At 41.8% G+C, this 14,708-nt stretch overlaps 6 protein-coding genes across 7 annotated transcripts; 3 read left to right on the top strand and 3 right to left on the bottom strand.

Moving 5' to 3' along the window:
• Nucleotides 1-2,733: 2,733 nt before the first annotated feature.
• Nucleotides 2,734-3,123, bottom strand: LOC133443302 (histone H2B-like). Its single transcript, XM_061720677.1, has one exon. The coding sequence runs from the start codon at nt 3,121-3,123 to the stop codon at nt 2,749-2,751; it is 375 nt and encodes a 124-aa protein (XP_061576661.1). The 3' UTR covers nt 2,734-2,748.
• A 752-nt stretch (nt 3,124-3,875) lies between these two features.
• On the bottom strand, nt 3,876-4,248 carry LOC133448520 (histone H4). The gene has a single exon (XM_061727125.1). It carries the CDS (start codon nt 4,239-4,241, stop codon nt 3,930-3,932), a length of 312 nt encoding a protein of 103 aa, XP_061583109.1. The 5' UTR covers nt 4,242-4,248; the 3' UTR covers nt 3,876-3,929.
• A 1,553-nt stretch (nt 4,249-5,801) lies between these two features.
• LOC133448436 (histone H2B-like) lies at nt 5,802-7,171 on the top strand. The gene has a single exon (XM_061726963.1). It carries the CDS (start codon nt 5,802-5,804, stop codon nt 6,174-6,176), a length of 375 nt encoding a protein of 124 aa, XP_061582947.1. The 3' UTR covers nt 6,177-7,171.
• A 1,342-nt stretch (nt 7,172-8,513) lies between these two features.
• Nucleotides 8,514-9,190, top strand: LOC133448302 (histone H2A-like). Its single transcript, XM_061726701.1, has one exon. The coding sequence runs from the start codon at nt 8,520-8,522 to the stop codon at nt 8,904-8,906; it is 387 nt and encodes a 128-aa protein (XP_061582685.1). The 5' UTR covers nt 8,514-8,519; the 3' UTR covers nt 8,907-9,190.
• Nucleotides 9,191-9,916: 726 nt separating this feature from the next.
• LOC133448179 (histone H3) lies at nt 9,917-10,337 on the top strand. Its single transcript, XM_061726530.1, has one exon. The coding sequence runs from the start codon at nt 9,927-9,929 to the stop codon at nt 10,335-10,337; it is 411 nt and encodes a 136-aa protein (XP_061582514.1). The 5' UTR covers nt 9,917-9,926.
• Nucleotides 10,338-11,663: 1,326 nt separating this feature from the next.
• On the bottom strand, nt 11,664-12,349 carry LOC133448047 (histone H1-like). 2 transcript variants are annotated; one of them, XM_061726521.1, is made up of 2 exons: nt 11,828-12,349; nt 11,738-11,785 (listed from the first exon to the last, which is right to left on the bottom strand). In XM_061726521.1, exons 1-2 carry the CDS (start codon nt 12,347-12,349, stop codon nt 11,738-11,740), a joined length of 570 nt encoding a protein of 189 aa, XP_061582505.1. The 2 variants fall into 2 exon arrangements, with proteins under 2 accessions (XP_061582504.1, XP_061582505.1); XM_061726520.1 differs by having other exon boundaries at nt 11,664-12,349.
• Nucleotides 12,350-14,708: the final 2,359 nt, after the last annotated feature.

The raw sequence follows: 14,708 nt of genomic DNA, 5'->3' as shown, positions 1-14,708 counted from the left end.
GAATTTCAAACCTATGAACGGGTCGGTGGCGACCCTAACGCCAGACGAAGGTTATGGGTCCGCGTTACACCAAGGCAGCCCTACGGCGTAGGTTACGCGGTGACGCACCAAACGCTGCGTGCGCCGCGTACCCTACACCGTAGGCTACGCCGTCGATTTTACGCGGAACCATAAATCCGCCTTTATTCACTGCAGCACTCCTGCTCCGTGCTCCTGAAAGAAACTCCGAAAATAACTCCTTAAAAATGGGTGAGTACTTGTAATCTGTCTACGTTTGTACTTTCTAAACAGAAAACTGGCTTATTATCTTCTCTTTTTTCTTGCTTGGAGGACAGATGGTGGATCATCAGGAGTTCTGGGTCGCACGTTAGACGTCAGACTCAGAGCAGATTTGTTGTTGTTTTGGAGCATAATGTGACATTGGAAAACGCAGAACTGCTCTCTGTCTCTGTCTACACCAGGTCTACACGCATGTACATAAACAGAGTTTTCAAAAATCTTCACTTTGCCCGGAGTTTTTTTAAACATTCGTTTATTTGTGTTTTCATGTGGATGACAGGTCCAAACGTAGGAAAATATCTTTGGTTTAGCAGATACCCGGCTACGTGTGTACGGGGTCTGGGCAGTCAGATGGGGCAGAGCTGTGGAGACTGCTCCCTGGTCTGGCGTCATATGACGCGGTGTTCGAAAAAAAAAAGCGTTTGTAGGAGCTTTGCTAAAATCAGCCACTTTTTCCTCTGAATACGTGCCCTTATGTCTTGTAAAACATATTAAATCCTACATTAACTTCTCACATAGTCATTTTCACATAAGGTCAGGTATCATTTTTGAAAAAATTCTAACCTGCAATATGCTCTTTAAGTGTGTGTTCTTGTTCTCACAATGTAATATAAGATAAGATAGATAAATTATGAACATCTGCACAACATTGAAACAATAATCATGTATTTTCAGACCAGTCAATTATGTATATAAACTTATTTATTTATTAACTATAAATGAGCAGTCTGGGCTCTACAAACCGGCTAATAGCTCTCTCTCCAGTCTTACGTGGTTGCTAGGCAACGAGTACTACCAGCTGATTCTGAACAGTTATGTTTTCTGAACCAGTAAAGTTTCCACCACACATTTAATTTGAACTTTCTTTTATGTCGTATTAATCTTCACAGTTTGCTACACAAACATCAACTTTACACTCAAGTGCGTACTCTTCTTCTCTGGAGTATTAACGCCAGACTTCTGTTGTCCCTGAACGCACCGTGTAGCGACTGCTGGTGAGACTTAGACATGGTACTGCCACATAACTACATTATTCACCAAATAAACCAACCTCTTACCTTAACAGAAAACACTATCTAACTATCACATGAACTGGACCTGAGCTGTACTAAATAAAGTATAAATTAAACATGTAAATAATATAAATGTAGATCATCCTACTGATGACTCTGTGTGCCACAAATAAAACATAAAATCTAATCTCTACCAAAATGATCACATTAACCAAATCAATTACGGTACGTATCTATCTTAACTTATGTATTTGTTATACCCTGTAAAGGGGTATAAAAACAGTGCGTTTCCACCTCTAACGGGAAGTGCAGGCACGACCGATCAAAACCCGATCAGTGAGCAAAACAACGATTAAACATTCTTTACAAAGCCTGTATTGAAGCCCAGCCAGTCAGCGCCTGTACAATCTTATTTTGATATTATTCATTTATTTGTTATATTTGGTTCATGTCTAGTGGATGGAAAAGTTATATTAATGCATTACATATGTTATACCCCTAAAAAAGGGGGTGTGAAACAGACACACAGACACGATGCTCCTTAATCAGCGTCCAGTTCTGGATTGCTTTTTCTCAAACATATATTTCTTAAACATCAAACATTGTCTAACGGCAAATCTCTTCTGACACACCACACACACACACACACAAGAGTTAGACACTGCATCACCACCTTTGTCAAACAATAAACGAACCTTTTCCTATCAGACAACACACAGATTTTCAACACAATCATGAGCTAAACTTAATGCAAGTAATATTAAACATATACATAATAATAATGTGGGTATATTACAGAATCAGAATTACAATCAGAAAGACGTTTATGCCAAGTACAGACAACACAAGGAATTTGTTGTGGTGATTGTGCAAAAGAACAAATAATGTTAAAATAAAAAAAATTTATTTTAATTAGAATTATATTGAAAGAAAAAAAAGCATGTTGCCATGTAAATGATTTTTTTGATAAAACGCCACCAGAAAATTAAAAAAAAATAAGAATGCTTGAAAATGACATTCACTTTCTCATAAATATCAACTCACTGGTTGTATGCTTGATGAGTCAAGCGCGTTGGTGTCAGATCAGGATATTTGAGTTTAGTCAAGCAGTCAACAATGTAATTGAAGTTGAAACTTCTTAAAATTTATAAAAATTACTCAATGCTGTTGTGAAAACAAAACCATCGGACAATTTTTGAAGATAAACAAATGAATTTTACTGTGATATTGATACAATTGTCTAATTAAAATAATTCAGCTAAACCATGTCAGAAGCTATTTTAATGAATAAATGATTCAGTCATACAACTTTGTGGATTTATAATTCTAAGGTTTATTCTTAAACCCAGACTACTGAATATTAACTATTCATGTTAAACGGCTGAAGGAAGTTTTATGCTCTCCAGATTGGGTGTGTGGCTCTTAAAAGAGCCGTTGGTTTGTATTGGGTCTGTGTCTACTTGGAGCTGGTGTACTTGGTGACGGCCTTGGTTCCCTCGGACACGGCGTGCTTGGCCAGCTCCCCGGGCAGCAGGAGGCGCACGGCGGTCTGGATCTCCCTGGAGGTGATGGTGGAGCGTTTGTTGTAGTGAGCCAGACGAGACGCTTCGGAGCCGATGCGCTCAAAGATGTCGTTGACGAACGAGTTCATGATGCCCATGGCCTTGGAGGAGATGCCGGTGTCGGGGTGGACCTGCTTCAGCACCTTGTACACGTAGATGGCGTAGCTCTCCTTCCTGCTCTTTCTCCTCTTCTTGCCGCCTTTCCCCGCGGTCTTGGTCACGGCTTTCTTGGAGCCCTTCTTGGGCGCGGACTTGGCGGGTTCAGGCATGTTTCCTTCTTCAGAAACGAATGAACTGCTTCGGTCAGAGAGGCTGATTTAATTCCCTCCACATGCAAAAATAACAGTGCAGTCTCCCGTCTGTGATTGGTCCAGTGGCTCTGACGTCACAGATTGAGTTTGTCTTCATTTAAACTGGTGGGCGGCTCTGGAGAGAAAGACGAGCGGGAAACTGTCGTAAGGCGCCGTTTGTTTAGCAAATACATCTATAAATACAATCTTTGTATTGTGAGATTGTTTTCACAAGGTTGTGAAAAAGTGACAAATGAATCCATGGAGTTTAAGAGTCTCATTTGTAGTGCAGAGCTCGTTAATATGACCAGGCTGAACGAGCAACAAAAAAGGAGTTTCATTGTTTAACTGTCCTTTATTACATTTAACTGAATAAAGCCGTTTAAAACCACCTGCACTGGAAAACGCAACATTTAAAACACTGTAGCAACGCCACATTATGAATCTTTGTAAACAAGCAGATAAAAGTAGGTAAACCTTCGTGGACCAACAGAATAGTCACAACTCTTGTCGATCGTGAATCGCTTTAATTTAATCAATAGATGCAGAGACAATGAAAATGAACCCATTTGGATGCTTATCTTTCAACATACCCGAGTGATTTAAGAGGTAGACTTGATCAAGTCTGATAGAAAATGTTTGTCCTGGTTGTTTCCTGGGATCAAATAAATTAATCAAGACAACTTTTATCCAAAATCATGTGCGTAGAAATGTTGGTAATATGCTCTGAGATCAGGTTGGTGGCCCTGAAAAGGGCCGTTGTTTGGTTGAAACGGTTAGTTGGTTTAACCCCCGAATCCGTACAGGGTGCGTCCCTGTCTCTTGAGCGCGTACACCACATCCATGGCGGTCACCGTCTTCCTCTTTGCGTGCTCGGTGTAGGTGACGGCATCACGGATCACGTTCTCCAGGAAGACCTTCAGCACACCGCGGGTCTCCTCGTAGATCAGACCGGAGATACGCTTCACCCCCCCGCGGCGAGCCAGACGGCGGATGGCGGGTTTGGTGATTCCCTGGATGTTGTCACGGAGGACTTTACGGTGACGCTTAGCGCCTCCTTTACCGAGACCCTTTCCTCCTTTTCCTCGTCCGCTCATGTTGAATATGAAGTTAGTCAACAACTGAGCTGGAACTACGGTCACCAATTATTTAGCTCCTTTCTGAGGACGTGTTTGAAGACAGGAGCGGGCCTAATATTCTTCTACTCATTAAAGGATGCTGATACCAGATCGTTCTGTGTTATAGCGCCACCTACTGCGACACAATAGTTAGTAACTTATTGTTTTTTTTAAATCCTGGGGGGATTTAACAAACACTGAGTTAAAGTCTCATCTTGAGGTTACTCGCTATGCCCTGGATTTGTGAACAACGTTCAGCTTTGGACTCTGTCAGCAGAAAACACAAATCAATGAGTGGTTCAGCAATAGTTCATATACAGGACTGTCTCAGAAAATTAGAATATTGTGATTTTCTGTAATGCAATTAAAAAAACAAAAATGTCATACATTCTGGATTCATTACAAATCAACTGAAATATTGCAAGCCTTTTATTATTTTAATATTGCTGATCATGGTTTACAGCTTAAGAAAACTCAAATATCCTATGTCAAAAAATTAGAATATTCTGGGAATCTTAATCTTAAACATCGGAATATGGTCGTCTATAATAAACAAACACATTAAATGACATCCTCCGGCCCACTATAAACATGCAAACTTTGTTCCTTTCCAAGTGCTCACTGGCAGCACTTGTGTAATTTCACCACACGAGGCCAAGCAAGTAGAAAGATACTGGTCCTGCAGCGTCGAGTCCAACTCCACAAACCATGACTGACTCTCTCGTTTGAACCAGCAGTCCCTGGATACGATGAGTTTAGCACCAAGTGTGATAAGAATGTGACACAGTCAGCCAAACACCGCTGGGTCATTTCAGTCCAGCTCCACTTTCTCCACATCCTTTTCAGTCCGGCGCTTTACATCTGCTGATTAAAGTATTTATTGTTTACTGATCTACGTTAGGAGCACCATGTCATTAAAATAGAAACTGCTCTGATGTAATGGTCCAAACATCACATAAAACTGAAAACGAATAAAAGTCAAATGAGAGTAAATACAGTATAAAATATTTAGGAAGGCATGCAGGTGTTGTATCCTGGAAATATTTAATTTAGATTATTATAGTTTTTCAAGTGTTGGATAAAAATACCGAGAGTATTTTATTCATTGATTTAATGTATTTTCTTTGTCCACGCAATGAGGGTTTACGTCACTGAGTAGCGGGAAAAGAGAAGAAACGAGACTGTAACGTAACGGTCGGTTGTGTGTCGATACCCAGCTGCTCCATAGAGAACCGTAAAAACAAATACCTGCAGCGTGGGGCAAATAAAGTTGCAAAACCGAAGACGGAACACACTATTAAAGTATTGTGAATAAAATACATATAAGATAAACATACTAGGTGTGATAAAAGCAGCAGCTTCGACAGCGGCTGTGCTGCGTCACCTCCCCGTCTGCCGCCGTCCAATCACCGACATGCTGAACAACCAGCGGAGTCTCGACCAATCACAGAGGAGCGACGGCGCAGCGCGATTTGCCTGCAGCTACATAAATGCAGCCTCTCTGACCCAAGCAGCTCATTCGTTTCTGGAGAAGGAGACATGCCTGAACCCGCCAAGTCCGCGCCCAAGAAGGGCTCCAAGAAAGCCGTGACCAAGACCGCCGGGAAAGGCGGCAAGAAGAGGAGAAAGAGCAGGAAGGAGAGCTACGCCATCTACGTGTACAAGGTGCTGAAGCAGGTCCACCCCGACACCGGCATCTCCTCCAAGGCCATGGGCATAATGAACTCGTTCGTCAACGACATCTTTGAGCGCATCGCCTCTGAAGCGTCTCGTCTGGCTCACTACAACAAACGCTCCACCATCACCTCCAGGGAGATCCAGACCGCCGTGCGCCTCCTGCTGCCCGGGGAGCTGGCCAAGCACGCCGTGTCCGAGGGAACCAAGGCCGTCACCAAGTACACCAGCTCCAAGTAGACACAGACCCAATACAAACCAACGGCTCTTTTCAGAGCCACACACCCAATCTGGAGAGCATGAAACTTCCTCCAGCTGTTTAACATGAATAGTAAATAATCATTAGTCTGGGGTTTGTAACAATTTGCTATTGTTTACATATACGTTCATTAGAACTATTTTACATTGCAGGAGAGTTGCTACCACGCATGAATAGGTTGGGCTGTTATCTTATTGACTCGTGTGCTAAAACTATAATAAACTATAACCCACATGGGTTGAAATAAGAAATTATGTAGTCATTGATGCATGAAAGACAGAATTGTAACAGGGTTAAGAATAAACTCTAAAATTATAAATCCACAAAGGTGCAAGTAATGCATGACAGAAATCATTTATTCCATTCAGCATTGTTAAAGCACATCAAATACCTTCTGACATGGTTGAGCTGAATGATTCTAATTAAAATAATTGTACCAGACAGTAAAATACATTACTTTTTTTTTTTCAAATAAATTGTAAGATGGTTTATTTGTTGAACATCAGCATTAATTTGTATAATTTTAAGTTACTTAAAAATGACTCAACTCCAATGACCGCTTGATTAAACTGTTTGCGAGGTTGGACTTTGTTCCCTCTGAGTCTAATTTAAATGTGTGTTTAGGATACCTGTCAAATCTCCCGTTTTGGCCGGGAAACTACTGTATTTTACCTCTTTCCCACCGTCCTCCCGTATTAGTAACTTCTCGTTTTATAATATTTTTAAAGATCATTCCTCTGCCTCTCCTAACTGAATTGTAACCGGCCACGTGAGAACTGCCCCCTGCTGTAGTTTGGTTCTGGCGAGGTTAGTGGCAACAACTCAGAGATGGATGGATGTAACCAGAGAAGGCTAGTGCCGACAAAGCAAAGACTTTGTTTAAATATCTCTTAAAGTGGGATACCAAATTTACTTCCTTAAAGAGGAGCAAGATGGGGCAGAGCGCCACATGACTTAAAATGACAAATTAAAAAATTAAGTGTTTCACTTGAAGACAATCAATGTGTATATTAATTGAGAATATTTAAAATAAATAAATGTGCTTTAATTCCCTTTTGTGTTTTCATTAAGGCTCTATTATAGGAAAAAGAATGTCCACAGCATTTCAGTGTCAACAAAAGTCGGCCTATCAGGCTATGAGCACATCATTGTAGTTTGTAGATGTTTGACAGGTCGTTATTTTAGATTTCTTATAAACCTGTCTCAAAATGTAACAAACTGGACCTCTGTTGGGATGGAGGGATTGCTGGCAGTGGAAAATGTCCCTTATTTTTAAATCCAAAACTTGACAGGTATGGTTTAGGATGTGTAAATACACGCGTGCACACAGACGGCCTCGCGGCGGCGATACAGCAGCAGCTACTGCCTGACCCGGTTCTGCACAGGTAAGCTTCAGGACGTTTGGCCCTGGAGTGAACGGATGAAAGACTTAAAAGCTTCCTGAAGCTTCACCTGCCCATCACAACCAGTCTAATCTTTGCTGGTACCGTATATGGTATATTTGCTGTGTCGTATTGGGTTCAACCAGCAAACACAGAAGCCCCCACATCTCCACATCAGTCTTAGTTTAGTTCTTTCTTTTCATTAAACGCATGTTTATTGATCCATTCATTAAGAAACTACTTATGTCAACATGGCCACCTTTTCCCAGTATGTTTCTATTCATTTTATGCAATGTAATTAAAACTTTGGAGGATTTGGCACAGCAAAACAATCTTGTAATCCAGTTTTGATTCTTTTCCACTGGACCTCATAGAAGGTGGGATGGGAGGAAGTTTCCTTTAACATTTTCAAGAGAGAAAAATGTTTCACAATTTAAAAATTGTGATTAATATATCTTTATTTACATAGGAGACTGTCAGTTCTGACCTATATAGCATACACTTCCACATTCAAGATAACCAAGCAGTTATATTTAAAACAAAAAACAAAAAATAAGGCTATATCCACAACTTTTCTTCTCATAGAATGGAAACCAAGCAAGACTCAGGTCTTTTATTTTCTAAACATGATGAATTTTACTGTTGATTAGTTAACCGTATAAATTAGTTTAGTTACTCTAATCCAAAGTGTGTGACTCGGTGACGCGATTCAGACCTCCGCTGCTCCTGATTGGTGGATTCTGCTCTGCAGCGAGGCCCCGCCCCCAGGAGCTCCAATGCTCGCTGTTTATTGGATAGAATCTCTTCAAAACTCCCCCCTCGTTTCTCTCTGTCCTGATTGGTGCGGCAGGACTCGTCCCGCGCTCTCCGGTATTTAACGAGGTTTTCCGCTGCTGGAGACACAGTTTCTCTTGACACCAGTTCCATACAGACATTATCAACATGAGCGGCCGCGGAAAGACCGGAGGGAAAGCCAGAGCGAAGGCCAAGACCCGCTCCTCCCGTGCAGGACTGCAGTTCCCAGTGGGTCGTGTCCACAGACTGCTGCGTAAAGGCAACTACGCTCAGCGCGTCGGTGCCGGCGCCCCCGTCTACCTGGCGGCTGTGCTGGAGTATCTGACCGCTGAGATCCTGGAGCTGGCTGGAAACGCTGCCCGCGACAACAAGAAGACCCGCATCATCCCCCGTCACCTGCAGCTGGCTGTCCGCAACGACGAGGAGCTCAACAAGCTGCTGGGGGGGGTCACCATCGCTCAGGGCGGCGTGCTGCCCAACATCCAGGCGGTGCTGCTGCCCAAGAAGACCGAGAAGGCCGCCAAGGCCAAGTAAAGCTGCTGCTGAACCCGAAACACAACGGCTCTTTTAAGAGCCACACACTCCTCTCAGAGACACGATTACCGTTTAACAATTACTATGTAATTTTGTGCTTTTGTTCTCTCACATTGAAGTCGCTTTAGATAAAAGCGTCTGCAAAATGACAGGTTCTATGGATCAGTAACATCTGTTCTGGAAACTAAACTGTCTCAGAAGAAACGACCAATAAATACATCTAGAGATGTGAGATGACTGAGAGCAGATTGTTTAAAAAAGAAACATTTTAACATTTTGTATTATAGCACTAACTAGTTCATCGGTTGTCTGCTGGTTGAAGTGAGGCTCTGTAATAACTGATTTTCAGAGGTAATTAAATATATATACATATAGCATAAATAGCATGTTTGTGAAATGATTTACTTTCTCTATAAAGGAAAATGTGTTCACTGGTGTTGCTTCAGAAACTTAGTAGTGACCTGTTTAAATCCAAAAGTCTGTCTGTTAATCTAATGTGGAAATACGTAATTGCTCTTTTTGAAATCGGAACTGATAAAAGGAAATGATAAAATATATTACTACCGATATTTCAGTAGATGTCGCTAACACACACATACAACATCCATTAAGGCGGAGAATACCCGTCCCTGACCTCTAACACGTACTCCAAAAAAGTACACAATCGTTTTTCCTTACCAGTATACACACTATAACTGCCCAGCTACTGGGGGGTGGTTTTTAGTGATTGGAGTAAATAAACTAATAACTAAAATAGATAAATACATTAACTAACTTACACAACCGGGACAGAGAGCCAGCAGGGGGCGGGGCTCCGGACTAGGCGGGAGTTTTGAAAAGATTCTATCCAATAAACGGCGCACATTGAGGCGCGAGCTCGCTCCCGGGGCGGGGCGGGGCTGCAGAGCAGAATCCACCAATCAGGAGCGGAGGTCTGGACCGCGTCACCGAGTCACACACTTTAAGAGCAGCGAGTCTCGCTTCTCCCAGCATTACTGTCCTGATCCAGAACCAGTCGCCATGGCCAGAACCAAGCAGACCGCTCGTAAGTCCACCGGAGGCAAAGCCCCCAGGAAGCAGCTGGCCACCAAGGCCGCCCGGAAGAGCGCCCCGGCCACCGGCGGAGTGAAGAAGCCTCACCGCTACAGGCCCGGTACCGTGGCTCTGAGGGAGATCCGCCGCTACCAGAAGTCCACGGAGCTGCTGATCCGCAAGCTGCCCTTCCAGCGGCTGGTGAGAGAAATCGCTCAGGACTTCAAGACCGACCTGCGCTTCCAGAGCTCCGCCGTCATGGCCCTGCAGGAGGCCAGCGAGGCTTACCTGGTGGGGCTGTTCGAGGACACCAACCTGTGCGCCATCCACGCCAAGAGGGTCACCATCATGCCCAAAGACATCCAGCTGGCCCGCCGCATCCGCGGGGAGAGAGCTTAGACCGTCTCCCCTCTAACCCACAACGGCTCTTTTAAGAGCCACCAACATCACCACTAAAGAGCTGCTTCCTTCAATCTCATTAATAGTTGCTACATTGTCACAAAGCACAACATGATTCCCTCAATTAATAGTACAGCACTTCCGCCATTATAATTAATTACACCTGATATGAGCAGTATAAGATCTTAAAAATGCCTTAGTGTATAATTTTCTTTGTACTTATCTAACCTACATTCCCTGCATCTTCCATCTTTCAGTCCTTTATTTTACATATTTATGTAACAAAAGACATTTTCAAGTTTTAAATTCTGTAAATTTCACATGAAAAAAGATAACTCACAATAATCATGAAAATTGTACATTCATTTGAGTTTAGTGGAATTTATTAATAATTGGAGGATGAACAATGGTGAAGAACATTATTTTCATGTTTATATTTATCTGTTTTTATACCACTGCCATACCAAAACGTTTTTTTTTCCCCTCTACAGACATCATGTACTAATCCAGTAGGTTTCCATTGCTGTGCTGCTGTACACTGACATTTGGGTTAAATAAAAGTTGTTCTACAATTTTTTTTTTTTATCAAAACATTTCAAAAGTAGAAAATGACTAAATTTGATTCAAAGTGCTCAAGAGACACTGATTGACTGTTTCAATTGTATGACTTGAACTGTAATCAAGAAAGAACAGGAAATATCAGCGTTGCAAACCAAATGACAACTGACAGGATACATAACTGACTTGAACTTATAAAACTGTAATCAATAACAAATTCTCAGTTGCATGAGTACCACAATATTTTCTTATAAGAAAACAATATTTCTTATGTGACACAATTTGCCTTTTAAGGAAGATGTGGTGGCTCTTAAAATACTGATACTCTTTAAATACTAAGATACTGCAAAAAGTGTCCTTATCTGTTAAACAGTTAGAACACACAGTAATATTGAATAACTGCCAGATATTGAAAGTTATCTTGGGAAAGGAATGGGCAGGAGCACTGATTCTTTGCACATATGGCAATTCTACAGCCATGAAATCAAAATAAATCGAGGCAGCTTGAATGTGATTACAGTAATGAATAATGAGTAATAAGCCACATTAAAAAATGCTGAAGTCCATGAGTGAATTATTGATTAAAATACTCTGAAATGTAGTGGATTAAAAAGTCAACTACAAATAAAAGAGAAATGGGTTGAAACCTGGTTCTTGTAAATTCTTTGAAACTGTCATTTTACTTTTATGTAAAATAAAATAGTTATGTTCCCTTGAATGTACACTTAATATATTAAAGGTGCAATGTATTGTTGAAAAAACCAAACTGATAGGAAAAGAACTCTCAGGATGAGGTGGTGGCTCTTAAAAGAGCCTTTTTAATTTTATCCAGCAGTGATGCTTCACTTCTTCTTGGGTGCTGCCTTCTTGGCTTTGGGCTTGGCCACCTTCTTGGCGGGGGACTTCTTGGCTGCGAGTGCCTTCTTCACCACCTTCTTTGGGCTTTTGGCGACCTTCTTGGGGCTCTTGGCCGTCTTCTTGACTGCTGCGGGCTTCTTGACCTTCTTGGGGCTCTTCTTGGCCGCTGCTGGTTTCTTGGCCGCTGCTGGTTTCTTGGCTGCTGCGCTCTTCGCCTTCTTCGCTGCTGCGGGTTTCTTGGCGGCGGGCTTCTTGGCTTTAGGAGGCGCTTTCTTCACGGGAGCTTTGGCCTTCGTGTCAGTGTTCTTGCTCATCTTGAAGGAGCCGGAGGCCCCGGTCCCCTTGGTCTGGACCAGGGTCCCCTTGGTCACCAGGCTCTTGATGGCGGTGTTGACGCGGGCTTTGTTCTTGTCCACGTCGTATCCTCCGGCGGCCAGAGCTTTCTTGACGGCGGCGGCGGACACGCCGCTGCGCTCCTTGGACGCGGCCACGGCCTTCACGATGAGCTCTGCCGCGCTGGGGCCGGCCTTCTTCGGCTTGGACACCTTCTTCTTGGCGGCTTTGGCCGGAGCCGGAGCTGGAGCTACTTCTGCCATGTCGAGCTGCTGCGAGAGTCACTGCTAATGATGAGAAGCCGGAGCTCCGGACGGAACTTAAACACACCATGAGAACCGTGGAGACTCAATCCAGCGGCGCCGCTCCGTCATGGCGGACGGACGGCTCCGCTTGTGTTTTCTCCTCGTCGATAAAGGAGGAAAACTGAGTGCTGGAGCCGCGTGAGACGCCGCCGTGAGCAGAGAGGACGGCGGACTCGTGTCTCCGGGGGTCCAGCTCATGTCCAGCTCGGATGTCTCTGCGGTTTGTCCCGGGAGACTTCAGACGTCCCCGAGTGGCCGCGCTGCTCGACACATTTCCTCTCTTATTTTTGTTTTAAAATGTCGTGAAATACGTAAGGGCACTTTAAAAAGCCTTTTTCCCAATGACCAAATGTACGCCCCCAGGTGTGAAGTAAGAACAATCCCGTGTTGGTGTTTATTTCTTTATAAAGCTGAGATAAAGTGTGAGCAGCAAACACACTGGTGCAGGTGGAGGCTCGTGTCTTTCCCTTTGGTCTTCAGCAGGAATAATGTTGACCATCAGTGCAACACTGTTCTCCACAGAGCACAACATTAACCGTTGGATGCACAACATGGGTCAAAAGTGACCCGGATGATCTTTTTTTTTCTATATCTTTGCAATAAATTAATTTCATAATTCTGTCTTCAAGGCAGTGGTGTAGTTTACTTTTTTGTAGTGGGTATAGTCTCCAAACTCACCCATCCCACCCGTCCAACACCTCATAAGCTCCATCACCACCTTGTTTCTGATGCTGCCTCCTAACATGTTGATATAACTGGTCTTTAACATTTATACTGTAGGCTGAGCTTTAGTGAATGGGATTCAGATTCAAAGCTTTTTTTGTTCATGTAATGACAAACCTCTGAATAAACATTTCCATTTGGTGATTAATAAAGTCATACCAGACGAACAAGCTTTCCTTGAATATAAATAAATCAAATTATATTCTTTTTAGAAACAAAAACACATTTTTTCCTGAGCAGGATTTAAAGCTCCAAATTAATAATATTGAAATCCAACAAGTTTCATGTGTAAAATGTATTGGTGTACGAGTGGATGAAAGATTGTCCTGGGGAAAACATATTGAGTATGTACCGGTATGCAAAAAAATGATGAAGTCCTATGGTATTATTAGAAGAGTTTCTTTCTTAGTTAATCAGTCCTGTCTCATGATATTATATTATAGTCTAATTTATCCATACTTGACATATTGCAACATTGTTTGGGGCGCTTCTTATTCTTCGTACCTTAACCAATTATTTTTAATTCAGAAAAGATTTTTGAGAATGATTTCATATTCTACTCATCAAGCACCTTCTGCACCCTTATTTAGCAAATTTAAATTATTATCAATTTGTTCTATTAATATGTTTTAAACATGACTGTTTATGTTTAAGTTCATTCATTTCAAACAAAACATTCCAGGCACTTTTCATAATGTTTTTCTGTTATCATCAGATATTCATTCTTATTCAGTTAGAGGTGGAAGAACTTTCATTTACCTCTTTGTCTTTTACCTGCAGTCACAAATCCTTTATCAAATTTCATGGCCGGCAACTCTGGAACTCTTTAGATCGGTCTCTTAAGTTTGCGTCATCCTTAAAAATGTTTAGGACCAGCTTGGTGGGGAATCTCTTATCTAGGCTAAATTAATAGGCTATTCTAATTGAAATGAAATTGCCATTTTATGGATATTTTTGTTTGTGTTTATTGTGTTTTTCTTTGTTTCTTTTACCTTTTCTTTTTTCCTTTCTTTTCTTTTTCTATTGATTGATTTGTTTTTGTGATTTTTTATTGAGAGGGAGGATTTTTTATAAGCCCCTCTGGCTTCTTTTCCTCTCCTGCACAATTATTTGTCCTTGTATGTTAAAATAATTACTGTGTTATCATTGTGCATATGAATAAAAAATAAAAAATAAATAAATAAAAAATACCTATTTTTTTGTTAATTTATTGTATGCATCACAATACTTGTAACAATCAATGAATGAACAATAATAATAACTTAGGCTCATCAGTAGTAGTAACAATGAACATATTTTAAATGAACAAGAAAACACCTTAAATTGGCTTCAAACCAGACAAAACCAAATATTTAACAAATAAACTTCACCTGAACAAAGTAAGGTTCAAAAAGATAAAATATCCATACTTTTTCACACTCTGAAGCAACAAAACAGCTGATCCATCACTGGGCTGGTGGACAGCAAGCTGAAGAGAAGGTAACGACACAAAGGCCTAAACACGGTGAGGAAAACAGGACTTTAAACTTTAAGGGCTATCGCTGAGATCACTTTTGAACTCTTAAATACTCTGGAGCTTTTTATTTTGGCTGAA

The sequence above is a fragment of the Cololabis saira genome, chromosome 1, assembly GCF_033807715.1.
Source record: "Cololabis saira isolate AMF1-May2022 chromosome 1, fColSai1.1, whole genome shotgun sequence".
In the NCBI taxonomy this organism is placed as follows: Eukaryota; Metazoa; Chordata; class Actinopteri; order Beloniformes; family Belonidae; genus Cololabis; species Cololabis saira.
The sequence above is the reverse complement of the archived record's forward strand: the minus strand, read 5'-3'. Positions and strand labels throughout refer to the sequence as shown.